Source organism: Pseudonaja textilis, chromosome 1 (genome assembly GCF_049901715.1).
Source record: "Pseudonaja textilis isolate UNSWEBS1 chromosome 1, rPseTex1.2, whole genome shotgun sequence".
Classification (NCBI taxonomy): Eukaryota; Metazoa; Chordata; class Lepidosauria; order Squamata; family Elapidae; genus Pseudonaja; species Pseudonaja textilis.
In genome coordinates, this window is record NC_141990.1 from 284,143,621 (window position 1) to 284,161,966 (window position 18,346).

General features: G+C 33.7%; 1 protein-coding gene across 4 annotated transcripts in view; it reads left to right on the forward strand.

Annotated features, from left to right (window-relative positions):
• Nucleotides 1-18,130, forward strand: part of MIA2 (MIA SH3 domain ER export factor 2) — a 54,550-nt gene extending 36,420 nt beyond the window's left edge. For 2 of the 4 annotated variants that reach the window (XM_087921924.1, XM_087921926.1), the window contains exons 15-30: nt 17-139; nt 596-719; nt 1,056-1,102; nt 1,732-1,822; nt 3,166-3,304; nt 4,064-4,165; nt 4,963-5,023; nt 5,553-5,588; nt 7,039-7,106; nt 8,443-8,525; nt 8,854-8,982; nt 13,679-13,837; nt 14,723-14,854; nt 15,757-15,830; nt 16,473-16,704; nt 17,605-18,130. In XM_087921924.1, coding sequence (XP_087778050.1) covers nt 17-139; nt 596-719; nt 1,056-1,102; nt 1,732-1,822; nt 3,166-3,304; nt 4,064-4,165; nt 4,963-5,023; nt 5,553-5,588; nt 7,039-7,106; nt 8,443-8,525; nt 8,854-8,982; nt 13,679-13,837; nt 14,723-14,854; nt 15,757-15,830; nt 16,473-16,704; nt 17,605-17,786 — 1,782 coding nt within the window. In that variant the 3' untranslated portion in view covers nt 17,787-18,130. The remainder of the gene's footprint in view (nt 1-16; nt 140-595; nt 720-1,055; nt 1,103-1,731; nt 1,823-3,165; nt 3,305-4,063; nt 4,166-4,962; nt 5,024-5,552; nt 5,589-7,038; nt 7,107-8,442; nt 8,526-8,853; nt 8,983-13,678; nt 13,838-14,722; nt 14,855-15,756; nt 15,831-16,472; nt 16,705-17,604) is intronic. The other 2 variants (XM_087921927.1, XM_087921928.1) reach the window with 1 other exon arrangement.
• Nucleotides 18,131-18,346: the final 216 nt, after the last annotated feature.

Below are 18,346 nucleotides of genomic sequence, written 5' to 3' on the forward strand. Positions count from 1 at the left end.
AAACATCCCTCTCTAGTTATTACAAGAAGCTGAAGGATGGAATGAACGATTTAATGAACTAAATGAGCAGATAAAAATGTATGAATCATCTCAAGCAAATCTAGAGGAAGCTCTTAAAAATAAAGAAAGTCAAGTCAAGGTACAGTACACATAGTTTTAATTTTTTAGTATTGAGTGGTCTAGCAAAGAAAACCATAGATTGTTCTCAGAAAACTTATTCAACAGATTTTAAGGTAAATGCAAGTGGTTCTTTCATAAATCAAATAAACCATTGCTAGTTAGAGATTTGTGATGCCTAATAAGGAGAAAATGTTTTCATGTTCTGGCTTCTGTTTTAAAATCTTCATTGAATGGAAATTGAAATTTGCCTCCCATTCTGTAAATTCATTTTTGCTAATGTTTACAGGGTCCTGACTTGCCACAATAGTGCCTAAAAACTTTTTTTCTCTCTTGGAAGAAATTGTCAAATGAAGATACCCATAAAATGTAATTTTGAGTATGAAACTTATTATCTTGATATTTGTTTAATATAGAGCCTGAGATTCATTCGTTTTCTTTCTCACCTGCTCTCTTTCTATTCTAAAATGCTACTTAGTCTCTGACAGACTGCTTGCTAAGAATGAAAGACTGGAGCTGTGCAACAGGAGAGCATGATTCTATGGGTGACAACCACAAGGATAATGATATAAAGAATGAAACAGAAAATGAGCAGCACTTTGGTAAAAATATTTTCAGATTTCAGATAGGAAACCACTGTCATTATAAACTTTGTCTTCAAAAAGAAATAAATTATAATACATGCTTGTAGAGAATAGCCTATTTCATTCAAGGCGTAATATTTTTTCTTCAAAAGCTTTATATTAGTATATTCTGGATTTGTCAGGGTGGCATGTTAAGATCAGAATCATTTTTCTCAACCTAACGTGCCCACGTAAAGGCACATTAACATGTTAAGTGAGAGGACAAAAAGAATATTTGTAGTGCTAGTATTATTTTCATAAATTCAAGATTATTTCTCAGAGTTTTACTTTTTCTCTTGATTTCTTTATAACTAGATGTTCCAGAAAAAGAAACAGTAAAGAAGCTAATTTATGCTGCGAAGGTAATTGGGTAATACTGTGAAGATTTTAACTATTCTAAAATCTAAAGATTAGTGTGTAAAAATAGTTATTCGGACCATGAGAAAATACTTTATAAATTGAAGGTCAGAATGTTAATGAAATAAGCATTATTTAAAGCAATTTTTTGAAGTCACTTAAACTTTCTGGATTGATTCCAGAATTACAGAAGCTATTTGCTAAAGGAATTGATAACAGTTACATCTCCAGTGAGCAGAGGAGCTAAGAAAATTTCCCTCACTCGAGATCCTTGAAAAGATGTTCTTAAGACTTGGGAATTTCGATTACAACTAGGAAGGGCACTACAACTGTAGGTTACCTAATATAGTAGAAGTTCCGAATTCCTAAGACCATCTTTTCAAGAACCTTTGGGAGGAGCTATAATTGTCAACATTGTTCTCCATTCTCCTTCATCAAGAACATAACAGGCTTGTATAGTTAGAAACAAAACTATACATTGATCACATTTCATTGGAGAATGTTCCCTGCATTTGTAAATTACAGTACAGACAGAAAATAAACTGGAATTAATATGATATTTGTTAAAGCAGTGCAAATGTATTCTTTACTAGCTGTAATGATCTTACCTAGTTTATCTTCCTTCATTGTATAGCTAAATGCTCAATTAAAATCTGTGGAAACAGAAAGGAATCAAATATATTCAAAATTAGCTGATGAAAAGAAAGCAAAAGAGGAACTTGCAGGTACAGTAATCACATTTTTTTCATAGATTTTCAAATGAGCAGGAAAGAAAGCTGATACGGTATTTTTAAAATTAAGGTTTTTGAAAGTAATACTTTAGAAAAAATAATTCAATTCTTAGTTATCCCCTCTTCCCCTAAATCTGCTTATGCATGCACTGTGCATATAGGGAAAATTGCGGATGAAAAGTAAGTATGACTGGGCATTAGAGGTTGGATTTAGCTTTTTATAAAGGAGTTTTATTTAGATAATTAGGAATCTTTTACATGAGAGTTATTCCCTCATGTAAGATATTTTAAACAAGTTCTCAGTTCTCATAAGATGAAAGAATCTAAGTTTTTAATGGTTTATTTTAATAGTATCCCACACTGATTCTTTAGAAAAGTGTTGTCATCTGCTCTAACTTTAGTGAAGGTTTTTCCAGGTTGTTGTCTGGTTTGTGTTTCCTTTTTATCTTTTTTATTGTCATCTCCAAAATCTTAATGGTAATGTTAGAATTGAAAAACTGAAATCATGAATAACATTTTATTTTTATATGGGAGTGAATCTGTAAACACTGAAGCTAATAAAAAATGGAATAAAACATTAAGGCAGAAAAATAAGGTTTTTTTTTCTGTTTGTTCTCTTCTTAAAATCAATAAGCAGTAGTTGAATCTTCTTACAGATAGAGTATCAACCAGAGCAGGAAAAATATTCTAATGGCTTTTGTCTTTACAGACTGATGGACAGTGGCTAGCAGTGAATGCTTTAGAGCTATGACCTATATATGACCTGAACTTTCATCTAAATCATCTTAATAGATAAAGGACTTCTCACTAACAACACACTAAAGAGCATTCTGTGCTGTGTTTTTATTGAACACATTGAACCAGCATTCACTGTCTTTGTTAGAAAAAGAATATGAAGATTGAGATTTAATAATTGGTGATATATCTTTAATAGCAATAGCTCTTCCATCAGACATTTTTTGTGACTGTTTGATCAATCCTGCAGATAAGCTTGCAGGTATTTGGCCCATTTCAACTATTTGAATGTTAATATGTCACTGATTAACAGCTTTGTTTCCAACAGCAAAACTCAGTCCTCATTTATATGTGGAACTAAATTATTTTTTGCATTTTTGTAGTAGTACATTTTTCAGCTATTAATACTAATATTAATACTAGAGTAGATTTCCTTTAAAAAGCCATAGCAATATGTACAATATTGTGAACTAACAATAAAGCAGAATAAAATATTTCTAATCAAATTAAACTACTTGTTTTCAGAACAAGTACATTAAATTTCTGAGTTGCAGTTTTATGGTTCCAATATTTGCTTATTTGTACTTATTTCTTTATGACAGAACGGATTGAAAGACTACAAAGGGAACATGTCAATTTGAAGTCAGAAAATATAGGAGTTCAAAATGAAATTCAAAAGCTTCAGCAAAAGCTTAAAGTCATGACAGAACTATACCAAGAAAATGAAATGAATCTTCACAGGTATTACTGGTATTGGATTTATTGGTTAATGACTCATTAATTTGTTACAGAATGTTATTTCTCTGTAATTAAATGTTTTCAATTTGTAGAACAATATATAAACTAAATTTGCCAAATTATTTTACTAGTTTACTCTCTTGTGCCAGTACTGAATAGATTAATATTATTAAATCCAGCTCTACAGGAGTTATTCAATTACTCTAAATTCTACAGGGTACCTTAAAGGAAGTAATTTTACAATATTTATTTACTATGTTTTTTGGTTTATTGGAAATCATTTAAATACAGAATACTTTCTTTGGGACCAGTATGATCAAACAATGTCATACAAAAAACTGAATGTTGCTTTGAATTCTTTAAAAAAGCCTACCTGAAAGTTATTTCACTGTGTAGCCTGAATATATAAGAGCTTAGATACAGAAATTAGATACTTTTTATGTCCAATTCTGCCAACCACTTAAAGAACATAGAGATACTAAATAGTGAAAGTTTTAGTTTCACTCCCCATCATCATTTTGTTTATACACATAAACACACCACATCGTACAAGGTTCTGCATTAAAACTTTTCATCGTAAAATCATGCATCATTCAAAAACTCTGCCCAAGTTCTTTTACTGCTCAATTCTATATTTTTTTATTTGGAAATTCTACATATTTCTATAGACTAAATTCTATAATAAGTGCAAGTGAATTGCAGTTTTCATATGAAAACTAAAAAACAATAGTTATGACTAATGTAATATTTATTTTTAAAAAGGAAATTAACTGTAGAAGAAAAAGAACGTTTACAGAAAGAAGAAAAACTTTCCAAAGTCGATGAGAAAATTAATCATGCTGCTGAAGAACTGCATACTTATCGGTAATTTCACCAAGTATTATATTAAACAATTCCAAATTTTTGAAAAAGAAATCGAGATTAATTGGAAGAGTACCAATCTACCATTGTACTAGTAGTGTTTTATGTCAGAGGAAAGAAGCAAATGGAAAGGGAGGCCCCACTCATGCAAGGAGAACTCCCATCTCCATGTTGTGTATATTGTCCGGATGTTGTGCATGTTGTAGTTATTAATGGTACTTTCCCCACTAGTCTGGGGGACCATGGAATCCTAAGACACAGCTGGGAAAAATACAAGATATTGCAATCAGAAGACAGCCAGAAAAACCCTGTTGGGTAATAAGAGTACCCTTCATCCTTTGTTAGATTTAATTCTGAACCTTTCTGGAAGAGGACAAGGGATTTAGATAGCTGATGATTACTAAGAAATATGTTAGACAAATTATTTATTATCCCTTTTTAAAATTACAAATACTAGCATGCTTATTTATTTTCAGCAGAGGAGATAATTCTGCTAAAAGCTCATTCTTTCCACTTGATCCATAAATAGGAGCATGTCATTCAAAGTAACTTCAGTTAAAAATAATTCCATTCACAATGTGTCCTGTCATTTTTAGGCACAACTGAGTTTTGTAAGCAAAGAAATTACAACAGGGAGATTCTGGTACGTTTGGTAGATAGAGATATCTGATCTCCTTTTTCAATTGGCTTGTCAACTTCATCTGTTTTTTAAAAAATAAAACCAATTTACTTAATGGCTATAAATTATTTAATAAAATTTTGCAACAATAATAACAGTTTCTCCTAATACTATTGTATAGGCATCGGGTAAAAGATCTTGAAGAAGAACTGGAAAGAACTGTTTGCTCCTATGAGAAACAAGTATGTATTTTCTTAATTGAAAATTTTCTATTTTTTTTACCTCATATATAACATGGCTTCAGTGTATTGGCCTCTTTGAGGAAAAAAGTTGTTGTTTGAAATCACTTTTCAGTGCTGTTCTACATTATTTCAGTTGGAATTTTCTTTGATTCATATCCATCCTTTCATTCAGGAGCTCATATCCATTTAGCTATATTTACAACTTCAGAACTTAACTTTTTGTTTAACTAAAGCTATTATGTTAACTACAACAGAAAAGAAGGCTGAATCTCAAATGTACATGAAAGCAATGATATGACTTCTATTGAATTCTTTCAATAAAATTTGTTGTCTGGTAAATATACAGAGAAGAGTGGTTTTAAATGTTTTTGGTTTAGCGGCAGAGCTTTGTTGAAGCAATATCTTATTGTAGCTTTACCACTTATGTTCTATAGTTTAAAGTACTTTTTGTTTTCTGTTGAAAAGAACATATAAAATGTTGCTCAGTTTGATTTTACTTCTAAATTAATGTATAGTTTTGTTTTAATAGATTAACTCACATGAGAAAAAAGCTTATGATAATTGGGTAAGTTAAAGCACTATTTTTCTGTCCATTTGAAAAAAAAAATTACAACATTGGTGTAGGGTGTTTTCAATAAGGTTACATATATGTTCATCTTAAGTTTTTTTTATCAGACATGATTGCACTTTGGGGCTATAGATATTTCAAAATGGCCTGTTCCTTTACATTTTATATTAAATTTTATTTAATATAATTTACAAACTGTAAATCTGTTGGTTTTATTTGAAAATAACCCAGCACATTTTCAAATAATTGAGCAGGATTCATAATATAGGAAAAACGTCTTTATCTACAAAATACAAAAACATGATACAAACAATACCCACACATCTCTTGCAATGTGGTAGAGAGAGAAATGAACTCTGAACACAAAATAGCTAAACCACACCCAGACTAAAGCTGGCTCGCATGGCTCTCATAGCAAGTCCTGTGTCAGTCAAAAAACAGTTCCCATTGGCTGGCTTGTTGCCATGGCTATTCTAGTTCATAAATTCTTTATACACTGACACAATCTATCTCACCAAGGGGAGCATTCTTTTTCCCTCTTAATGTTTTTTTTTTATTATTATTATTTCTTAATGCTTGGCTGTACTTTTGTAAAAAGGCTTAGCCATATTTCCTATGGCACATCAGAAGGAAAACTAAAGATAGAGCAAAAAATAGAAGTCACCAAAGCTTTCAAAAGTTCTCAGTGCAGAACTGCCACCCATACAGTTAAATGCATATCTTCCCAGTTTTTAGAAAATAAATCAAAAGTGCAATCTTAAAATCATTTTCTGTCTGTGGATGCTATGTACATTCTTTTCTGAATTATGACTTTCATAATTTATTTTCTTTAAGTACCAATAGTCCCTATTTGTTAAAAAAGATTCCTTAAGTGAATTGTCCTTACTATTGTAATAGATTAAGGTTTTGCTAAAATGGCAATTCTTTCCAAAACCAAATGCATATGTAGGTGCTAAACTGTTACTCAGTAGTGCCCAGGATGGAATTGGTACAATGATATGATTGTCTTGCCAAGAATCCAATGCACTGATCCAGACATAAAAATAATAATATCCAAAGATAAGTACCCATGTTAATATCTGTGCATACCAGTTGCCTTACTTAATGCAGGAGTTTGATGAAGAGAAATTCTTAAATGTAATTAACAATGAAGAAGCAGCAGACTGTTTGATTCACACCTAATGCTAAAAATATTTGGACATTTAGAGTGCACCGGTACCTATAAAGCTTTAGAATGTGGACTTTTCTGGTTTACAGTTAACCTAAATACATTGGATTTGCATGCTTTATCTGATTATTGTTTAAAGTAATGCATAGACCTTAAAGGGAATTAGATTTTAAGTAAAAATATTACATACTTGATTTTCAAAATGTTTATTGAACTTTCAAAAATTATAGCACATTTATTTATTTAGAAAAAAATCTGATATTTGCTATATATTTGAAGTTGACAGCCCGGGCAGCTGAAAGACAACTGAATGACATGAGAAAGGAAAATCAACACAGAAGACAAAAGTAAGTATAGAGGTGTTCATGTTTAGAAAACATGAAAAAAGTTTTAGCAGTAGTTCTAAGCATAAGTTATGTTGGGTTAATGTTTAGCCCTGTCCTGGTCCTCTGTGATCTCTCAATGGCTTGATTTTATCAGTCATGGTATCTTCCTGGACAGTTTCAGATGTTGGTAAAAGGGCCATGGTGTTCCATTTGACATTGATAGGGAGGAGTATAGGCTTAAGTTCCTGGTTTACAGTGATACTCAGAGTTTTTCCCTCTCCACCACTATTTACATAAAGCCACTGAATGAGGTCGTCAATTGGAGCAGAGTTAAGTATCATCAGTATGTATCATAATATTAAGTTTTGTATCTGTGCTCAGGGCTAACCAAGTGATGCTGTCAAGGTTTGTTCTTCATGTCTGGAGAATGAAGTGGTGTGAATGGGAAAGCACAGGTTTTGGCTAAACCCAAGCAACTCAGAATGATTGTGAAGGACCCTCTCCCTTTTGGAAAACTGACCATCTTTAGTTCTGTATGGAGTTACACTCCTTCAGAAACAACTGCTGTGCATTTTGGAGGTTGCCTTGAATTAGTGGGGGTAGCTGTAGCTGTGATGAAGCAGGCCTTTGCACAAATTCATATTGTATATCAGTTGCACTTGATTCTTGATCAGGAAGCCCTGGTCACAGTCCACTCATGCTTTGGTCACATCACACTTGGACTATTGCAATTTGGTCTACATCAGGCTGCCCTTGTGGACCATTCAGAAACTAGAATTAATCAGTAATGTAGTGGTATATAGCCAGGAATGGGACAACCACGTAGCAACACTACTACATGAGCTAAACTGGTTTCCTGCAGGCTTATGGGTAGACTTAAGATCATTTCATAGAACAGTGCTATCTAAATGGTACTTGCTCTGTCATGATTTCCTACCTTTCCTACCTTTCAGAAAGGTAGAAATGATATGTGGATGGCTCTGGTCTTCTGTAAGACTTCAAAAATGTATTTTTCCTTTTGTTCCCCTGCCCTCCGCAAAATACTGGGTTAGTACAATGAATGAGCCTGCTGGAAAATGGATTTGAGATTTTGGATATGTTGAGTGCTTTGGTTTGTGCTGTTTTATATTTTGTTGTTTTATGTTCATAGTTTATATTGTTTAGTTTTTAGTCCTAAATTAGCCTCTCAAAATCATTTTGCAAGTTGGGAAGCCATCCAAAACATATGTATGGATAAATCATTGAATCAGCCAGTGCCCATGAGCTATCTGATTAAGTGATTTTTACTTTGCAGTAGAAAAATAAAATGGTCCAAGCAGTCATATGGAAGATCATAGCTTTTTGTTCTTTTCTTTAGTTTGACAGAAATAGAATTAAAATACAACTTTTTGAAAAAAGATCCTTATGCTTATGATGATACAGCCACAGCATTTGGCAGAGGTATGGCATTTTATTTAATTTCCAGTGTAATTCCTTAATTTTTGAATAAATGTACCAAGCTACCAATTCAAATTAATTAGCATTTACATTTCATTTAATTACAATACCTAATTTTTTCCCCAGTGATTCCTAAATAAAACCTGCAGAATTCCTTAAATGATTTGCAAAAACTCAGCTGTGTAATTGCAGGGCTAATAAGAAAAGTCAATCAGTTGACTTTATTATGTTCCAATTTAAACTTCAAATCTGAGCTGATAAATAATTGTTGTTCTATACACCCATTAACATTAACTTTGTGAATGTTAGTATTTTGTTTTAACTGTTCCAGAGCAGTCCCCATATGGACCCTCACCAATGGGCAGACCTTCATCAGAAACAAGAGCTTTTCTTTCCCCCCCAACCTTATTGGAGGGTCCCTTAAGACTTTCACCTGTGCTTCCAGGTGGAGGAGGAAGAGGTACACTTCTTAAATTTGAAAACTTAATGATTCTGGATTCTCTCTCCTCTTAGTCTATCCCTCCTTTCTTGGTAATAGTTCTTTTCAGATAAATTTGTATTATCTATATAAATGGTCTCTAGCATGGAGCTGAGAGCAGTAATTCCATATGTCCAACTTTCAGTATTACATATTTTTATGGAAAACCTGCAGAGAGAAGGTTCCTGTTCATGAAAACCATTTTTACACTTGTTCCTGACTGAAACATTTTGTAAATCTTTGATCCACCAGTACTATGAAGCCATTTGCATAAAGATTAGTTTTGAAATTAATTTACTTTGATAAAGTCCTAAACCAATACTGCTTAACCATTAATTAATAAAAACTGGACCAAATGGTAGTTTTTGAAACTAAAATAAGTGAGATGAAAGGAAAAGCAGGCATCATTCTCCTTACATTACAATAAAATACTTCATGGGTTTTTCCATCTTAGATAGTTGATTGTGGCCTAAAGTTGGCTTTAAAGCTATTATACTTTATTCCAAAACTGCCAGCATAAGACAGTCTGGAATGAACAAATATAATGAAGTAGCTAAGAGATCAACACATACCATGGTTTGAGCATCAGAGTAAGATACTCAAACTGTTTATCTGCTTTTGAACTATAATTAATTAAAAATGAAAAGGTTGAATATAGTTTCAGTTTCTTTTTCCCACCTGTTCAAAACACTTATTTCTAATTTATCTTTCTAAAATAAGAAAAAACTCTTTTAATTTCTTTAAAAGATGTGATGGGTTTCTTGGAGGAGGTTCGGTTTGGGACAGAATTGGGCTCTGAGAGCAATGTTTGTTTGAAAATGCATAGTGATAAAGTTGATGAAAAGACTTCCTCTCTTCCTTCCTTCCTTTGCTTTGTAAGACAAATCTTAGTATAATGTGGATTTTGTTTCAGCCTGACATGACTAACAGCCTGACATGACTAAATAATTGCATGCCTAAGGCAGAGAATACTAAGGAAATTTTCAGCTTTTACAGACAAGACAAAACACAATAATAGTTTATTTTAAATTGGAAAATTGGAAGAAGTGTAAGCACAGGCATCTCCTCCCTTAATCTTACTTAGACTCCTACTGCATATTGATACACGTTCTTGTATATTTCCTGTTCATATATAAGCTTAGAGTCAATAGAACAATACAAACATAGGCAATTATAGAAGCAGTGGCAAAGAAAAACACCCTAATGAACTTTATTGATCAAAAGTTTGAGGGTTTAACAGCAATCAAGAACAGTGCCAGATTCAAAGATTCACAGTATTTTTAGAGTTCTAGTCAGTTAACAAAAGTCTTAAGGAATATAAACAGACAGATATTTCAACAATGCATGTTTATGGTCAGATAAAAGTTTCATCTGAGAGCCAGCTTGGGTAGTGGTTAAGGCACCAGGCTAGAAACTGTGTTCTAGTCCCAATTTAGACACAAAGTTCATTGGGTGACCTTGGGTGAGTCATTTTTTTTCTCTAGCCCTAAGGGGCCAAAAAAGCAAACCATTTCTGAAAAACCTTGCCAAGAAAACGGAAGTGGCTTATTTAGGCAATCTCAAAAAATTGGCCATTATTGATGAAATTTAAAAAAAAACCCAGCTGTCTTACTTGAGCTCTGTTTGAATCTCTTCTGAAGTCTGAATCTCTTCTGTCCTGAGGGAAAGATCCTGAGGATGTATTACAGTAACAGGAAAAGGAAGGAGGAAAAAGTAAAGGAAAAGTAAAGGAAGAAAATATGAAGTAAAAAGTAAAGGAAAATATGAATATGATTTTCCTTTTCTAAAATCTAAGATGACCATGAGTAAAGCAAGGGCAAATTAGAAAAGTCTTTACTTCTTAAAGCTTCATTGACATTGTATAACAGAAAAGATACAAGAATATAACATTTCAGTTATAATATTGAAACCAAATAATACTAAAAGGTTTGTTAGAGCCATTTACAGACTGCCTTACAGTTAAAGTACACAATATATAAAATATACATCACTCTACTTTTAAAAACATTTTCTCTGACTAGTGTTCACTGGCCCAATCTGGATCAGAATGTGTGTAGAAGTGGAAATGCATACCCTTTTTAAAAATTGTATGAAGAGTTCTTTAAAGTTTGATGTCAATAACATATGTGAATTTTCTAATTTCAGAGGTTTTACTGCTCTAGATTGGGCCAGTGGGTGTTTGCAGTGGATATAGAAACTGTCAACCATCCCATTGGCATGTACAACAAAAGAAATACCTGGGAGTAAAAGTTTACTGACAGTTCCATATAGGCATAGAAGAAGCAAAGCCAGTTCTAAGGTGTTGACACAAAACACAGCATAGTAAAACCTCCTTTTCTTTCCTAGGCCACCCAATGTCCACTGTCCACCAATCCAGGTTAAGCGTTTTATTTTGGGAAAACAGACTGCAGCTTTCAAAAGTCTTCGGTGTTTGACTTTGGGCTTGTGAGATTTTCTCAAGCTGCAAATGGCTCATGTAAATTCCTTTTCTCCCTTCCAGCTTTCCACACATTCCCATCATATCCATGCCCCCTTCCCTTAGCTTCTTTGCAAAGTTACCACCGGAAAGAAGTGCCTTACGAGTTTACACACCCATTAAATTGCCAATTTTTTTGAGATGTAAAAAAAAAAGACTCAGATCAATCCGTTCAGAATTTTTCCACCTTTAACATATAAACTGTATAATTCAATTGAAAAACAAACTGAAATTTTTAGGAAAAAATACAAAATGTACAATAATGTGATTGCATAAATGAGCATACTCTTAAACTAATACTTCGTTGAAGCATCTTTTGATTTTCTGCTAGTATCCAGTCTTTGTGGGTGGGAGCTTTGGGGCTATCAGCATTGGCACACCTTGCTTTTGGAATCTTTGCCCACTGTGCAAAAGCACTCCCAAATCTGTCAGATTGCGAGGGCATCTCCTATTCACAGCCCTCTCCAGGTGACCCCACAGATTTTCAAAGGGATTCAGGTTTGGGCTGTGGCTGGGCCATTCCAAAACTTTGATCTTCTCCTGATGGTATACTGTGTGTTGTTGTGTTGAAATGTGAAATTCCTCTTCATCTTCAGCATTGTAGCAGAGGCCTGATATTTGGAACTGTTTATAATTCTCTCCACCTTGATTAAAGCCCCAATTCTAGCTGAGGAAAACAGTCCCAAAGCATAATGCTGCCACTACGATGCTTCACTGTTGGTTTGATATACTTTTAGTAATGCGCAATGTCATTTTTGCACCAACCATACTTTTTGGAATCATGGTCAAAAAGTTCAACCTTAGTCTCATAAGACCATAACACGTTATTTCTACATGCCTTTATCAGACTTGATGTAGGTTTTTGTGAAATGTATTTTGTGAAAAATAATTTGGGTGATTTTCTTTTTAAGAAAAGGCTTTCATGTTGCCACCTCACAGCCCAGACATATGAAGAATATTGGAGATTGTTGTCATATGTAGTATACAATCAATACCTGCCAGAAATTCCTGCAGCTTTTTTAAAGTTAGCAGCCTCCCAGTCCAGTTTTCTTCTTGGTTGTTTTTTTCCATAAATTTTGGAGGGATATACACTTCTTGGTAATATCACTGTTTTTCTCTACTTGTTGATTATCATCACTATGTTTCATGGAAAATTTGTTTATACCCTTCTGACTGATACCTTCCAGCATTGAAATCCCTTTGATACTTTGTAAGCTCTTTGCAGATCATGGCTTTTGGTTTAAGAGGCAACTGAGTAAATATCAAAAAAATTCTACCAAAACAGCTGAACTTTATATGGGTTTGATCAGTCACTTAAATTGATGACAGATGTGTACTGACTATTTACCATCGGTTTGAGATTGGTTAATTCTAACTATAACCACATCCCTACTTATGAGATGGTATATTTATGCAACCATGCTATTGTACTTTTTAATGTTATTTCCCTCTTAAAAGATTTATGGTTTTTTTTCAATTGAATTATAGAGCTTATATGTTATATTAAAGGTTGAACAAATTCTGAACAGATTTGTCTTGGTCTGATACATCTCAAAAACTGGCATTTTAACTAGATTTTCTATATCCACTGTACATCTCGGAGAATTCAAGCTGCATGATACAAATTTTACATAAATATATTATGAGCCAGCTTAAATACCACATTATGTTTTGTTATCCTATTTGTAACTTTAGTGAGATTTTACTTGTGTATTTTAGTCAAATTTATCTTTTCACCTAAACTTGATAAATGAGTAATTTTTATGATAAATATGAGACAACAGACTTACATCAGGGGTGGGATGCTACCGGTTCTGCCCGACTCTGTAGAATCGGTAGCTCTGAAGAGCAGCAGACAACAAACTGTTCTGTGTCTGCTGCTGTTTGGCCCACCCGCCCACCTGGGCTCTTTCCTGACCTTTATTTCCTGTTTTTTCAACCTCAGCTGCTTTACATGGCACAGCTGAGGCTGAAAAATCAGTAAAAAAGGCTTTTTTCAAACGCTGCGCACCCGTGCATAGTGTTTATCAGATGTCTGGGAGGCACAGCGCGCAAAACATAAGTACCGAACCAGTAGTAACAGTGGTTTAATCCTACCCCTGACTTACATTTTTTGAAATGGACATAGTTTTGGTATTTACTGGTTCAGTTAAGACTATTAGATATTGAGCTAATTGGATCCATGGTAATTTTTTTGATTAGGTTCAAGAGGCCTGGGGAATCCTGGCATAACTGAAGTTGGTAATGAAAGAGGAGAGCTGAACACCAGTAGGTTATCTGATCCACACAGGCCACCTTCTGACACTGGATCTTTGTCACCTCCATGGGATAGAGATCACAGAGTAATCCTCCCTCACCCAGGTATCAAAACATGATCTGCCATTCTTTGCTAAATGCAGAAATGAAATTACATTGAAATATTACTGAGATCTACTTTGAAATGGATCTTTGATTTGGTTTCAGTGGATGAATATGTACAAATCATTTGAAGGTGGTATACTCTAAACATTGTTTTTTCCTCAGAATGAATGTTTATTGATTTAGATCCCACTTTATTAGTTTTATAAATAATTCAAGGTGGAGAACATACCTAATACATCCCTTTTTTACAGAATTAGCTGATTTAAACATTTTAAGGGGTATATTTTTGGTTCATTTAATCCAAAACTTATATTAGAACCCTAGAACCATTTCCAGATTACATATTTCTGAAAATATACTGTATAAACTACCTTCATAGTACTGATATTCATCTAGCCCATTTTTAAAAAACGGGATGTCTCAGGAATTCCTCAGACTAGTATAGTTGAATCATTTTTTTAGCATCATATGCTACAGATTAATTTTCCAGTGAAGATATGTTTACAGAGAGAAATCCAAAATTGAACCGGAGAGGAATTTCCTGACCATGAGAGTTATTAAACAGCCTGCTTACTGGAGTTATTGGGGCTCCATTGAAAGACTCTTTTCAAACAATAGCTGGATAGCAGTTTTTTGTGAGACGGCATAGGCAAGCGGTATGGATTAGAGGACCTCAATTTTCCCTTTCAATCTTATGATTTTATCATTCTATATTAAGTAAGTAATAAGTATTGGATTCCATTAACATTTTCTGGAAGCACGTGCCTCTTACCCATTATAGTTTAACTTGTAAGCACTGTTGCATAAGGAATGTGAAATAAAATAAGCTGTAGGCATTGTTCAGGAATTCTTCTGAAAAAGCTTAATTTTTTTATTAAATAATAGGTCACCTCTATAATGAGCAATCTCTTCCTCCTCGAAGACCAGAAAGATTTTATCCCAATCCTGTAAACTCTGGAAGGCTTTCAGGACCAGCTGAACTAAGAAGTTATAACATGCATTCAGTTGATAAAACAGGTTGGAATTGTAGTGTTTTAAATACTCGAATTTAAAAGTAATTCTTTAGAACCTAGACAAATGTACATTTTGAGGCTTTGGTTCTTCTTCTTAGTAAGATAATCTAAGAATTTTAGTAAGACATCGAGGAATGTTAGTTATACTGTAGGTGTGGTATGTGTTCTGTGCCCTCTGCAGTCCACCTGTTTCCGATTTCTCACATAGAAAGCAGCAGTGCTGGAAGTTAGGAAACAAGTGAATCTACTTTAAACACTCATCAGATGTGGAAAATAGCTGTGTTGTGAGAATAGGAAATAATGTATTCAACAAATCTTTCTCCCATGCTGCCCCATAACAGCCTTTTCAGCAACCTTGACTGTTCCCTCAGACTGAGTATGTTGCATGGGATGCATAGGACTTTGCATGAAATCAGGTAGAAGAACATAAACAGAATTGAGGCTGAGGGGAAGTTTACTTAGAAAGGAAATATGGAAAAAGCAAATGTTTTAAAAACTAAATACAGCCCAATACACTTAACATGATTTCATACTAAATATATATTTAAGACATTTAATCCAACACTAGTAAACATTAGTTATTCAGACTTAGAAACAAATCATAATAAATGATTTCATTTTCTATAGCTAGCATATTTAAGCAGCATTCTTGATTCTTGCACACCAGCCACACAAGTGTGAAAAAGGGAAGTCTTAAATGTTCTGTGCAGGAATGTTAACATTTATTTATTTTGTATCTGTATGGGGTGGTTCATTTTTTTTAATGCAGAGAAGCATTCATGTTTCTCATTTTGCATTTGTGTTAAATGTGTGAAAACATTGCATTTGACATTGTGTCTTGTCTCTATAGGCATCTGGAAGGAATTTGCTTAAGGTTAAATATATATTCCTTTCTTTCACATCCAGATGGACCATCATCTGAAAATAACTTAAGAATGGACTTGAGTAGAGATGAATTAAGAGATCATTCAAACGACAGTGTAAGTAAAACACAGAAAAACGGAGAAAAAAATTAAATTTGAAAATTGCAGTGCTGGAACTATTTTTGTATAATTTGTATTTTGTATTTATTTTCATTTATATGAATGCTTCCATATTCTGACACTGAATAAATGTTAATTCAAATAGTGCTTCTATAACTGAATAATGTTATAACTGAAAAAGCAAAAGGAAAGAAAAAACATGAAGTAAAAATAGTTCTCTGATGATGACTGGGCTGCATTTCCTATAAAGAAAAGGGTTTAGATTCCATCCTTATTTGGTAGTTGTGCTCTCAGGAGAGAAAAGGCAATTTTTTGCTGTTTCTCACTTTTGAATCGGAAAACTGTTCTTGATTGAGGGTACAGATGCAGGGATGGCTTGGGGGCCCAGAGGAAAAGGTGACTGAATGAAAATCCCGCCCTTCACTTAACCCAGAAGTTTTCACTGTACTCTCTCGTTTGTGACCCACTCCATTGTATCTTATTTTAATTAATGTTTTCTCAGTTGAAGCTTATGAATGCATTGTTTTTGGTTTGTGTCTCTGGTTTGGATTCCATTTCTACTCTAGTCTGCTTTCAAAAAGCACATGTAAATGACAGGTGCTTTTCAAAGTTAACTTGCCTACATTTCTTTTTTTACAGAATACGTACCATATACACGATCAGTCTCTTCCCCCTGAAAACGAAACCTTAGGACCAGGAATTGTGCCACCACCACTTCCATTTTTGAGAGGTCCTCTAATGTCAATGGATCCAAGGGGATCTTTCATGAGAAGAGGTCCTCCGTTTCCACCAGTACCTCCTAGTTCTGTATATGGTTCACAGGAATATTTTCCAAGGGATTTTGCTGGTTTGCCACATCCTCTATTACCAAGTAAGTAACTAGTTTCTAAATACTAAATAAATTTCTAGTAAAACATTCGCAAACCGTAATAAATTGAGGCACAGTCCAAGAAGAAATAGATGTATCTGGATCTGATATATCTTTTTCTGTTAGATTTAATAGAACAGTCCAATTTCCTTACTTTTGAGATTTAATACCAGTTAATTTGCCCAATTGCCTCTGATACATGATTTTCTTTCCTAGTTTAAAACTCTTTCCTAAGGCACATTCTTAAAGATTCTTCGGGAAAGATGCCTCCGTGTTGTTCCCAGATGCCATGTGCCAGGTCCCTATGCTCTGTCCCAAAGCTGTTTAAGGTGACCTCAGACTATCCAAGAAATGCTATCAAGGTTCCTTCTCCTCCTTGGAGGCTGTGGAGGCCTAGATGGGGGAAAGCCTTGAAGATCTGTTTTTGTTTTGTTACAATGCATTATGAGAGATTTTTGCTAGGAATTTCAGTAATATTATATTGTATTGAATCGTATTAATTTGCATTATTTAATGTCTTTGTATTGTTAAAAAATCACTTAGAAACAATCACCTTTTAAATCAGATGATGGGTGAGGGGATAGGCGGATGGATATGAGAACAGGCAAGTGTAGCAAAATGAACTAAAATGCACCTTTGATAAAAGGATCATGAATTCAGACCAAGTTTCAGATTGATGCTTTCTTCATATTCCCTGATTTAATGGGAATTAGAGTTCATTATATTGAGAGAACATCAGTTTGGCAAAGGCAGCTTTGAGAGAGTGAAACATTGTTTTAATCTTTCTTTTAATGAGATTTTTTTAAAAATGTTTTTGTTACCAGTTTTGAATTGTATGTACAATATAACTAGCTTTGCTCTAAATTCAAACTAAAAAAGATGTTGATAATTCTCTTTGAACAGTGAGAGGTCCATTTCCTATGAGGCCTTTTTCACAATATCCACCTCCTCCAAGGGCTGGCCTGTTCCCTCCTCCCCCTCCACAACTACTATCTGATAACAGAAATGAGGTTTCTGCTGAGTTAACACAGCTGTCAACTGTATCATCTACAGATAATCAAGAATCACAAGAAGAAACTGGTTGAGTGTCATTTTGTTCTTGACAATTCTCTTGAATGAATTATTTCTTCTCAACTGAAGTAACTTGTTACTTAATCCACTCTATTATTGCTCAAATTGAAGCTGAATAGAGTAATTCTCAGGAGAGTGATCTGTAAATACTGGTTTGACTGTGAATAAATTATAACTGTACAGCAGCAACTTTTAAATATTTTTATTTTGCTTATCTAGATGTAAAATTTAGTCCAATAAGCATTCTCTAGCTGTCTTTTTGACTACACCTGGTCTCATAAAAAATTAATGCACGTGAAAATGAATATTATGGTGAAATGCAGGTGTTAAAAAATAAAAAGGTTTTAATAATTTGTAATATTTTGATTATTTAATAAAAGTCATTGTCCTCTTTTTTTAAAATCAATTCTGAAAGTATATTCCATGACAATCCTCATAAAGTTTTGTGTAGTTAGTTCTCAAGTTATGACAGTTTGTTTAGCGACCATTCAAAGTTATGACTTATCTGGAAAAAAAGGGAATTAAGATCCAGTTCCAAAGTTCCCCACTGGGAGGGGTACTTTGGACACTTGAC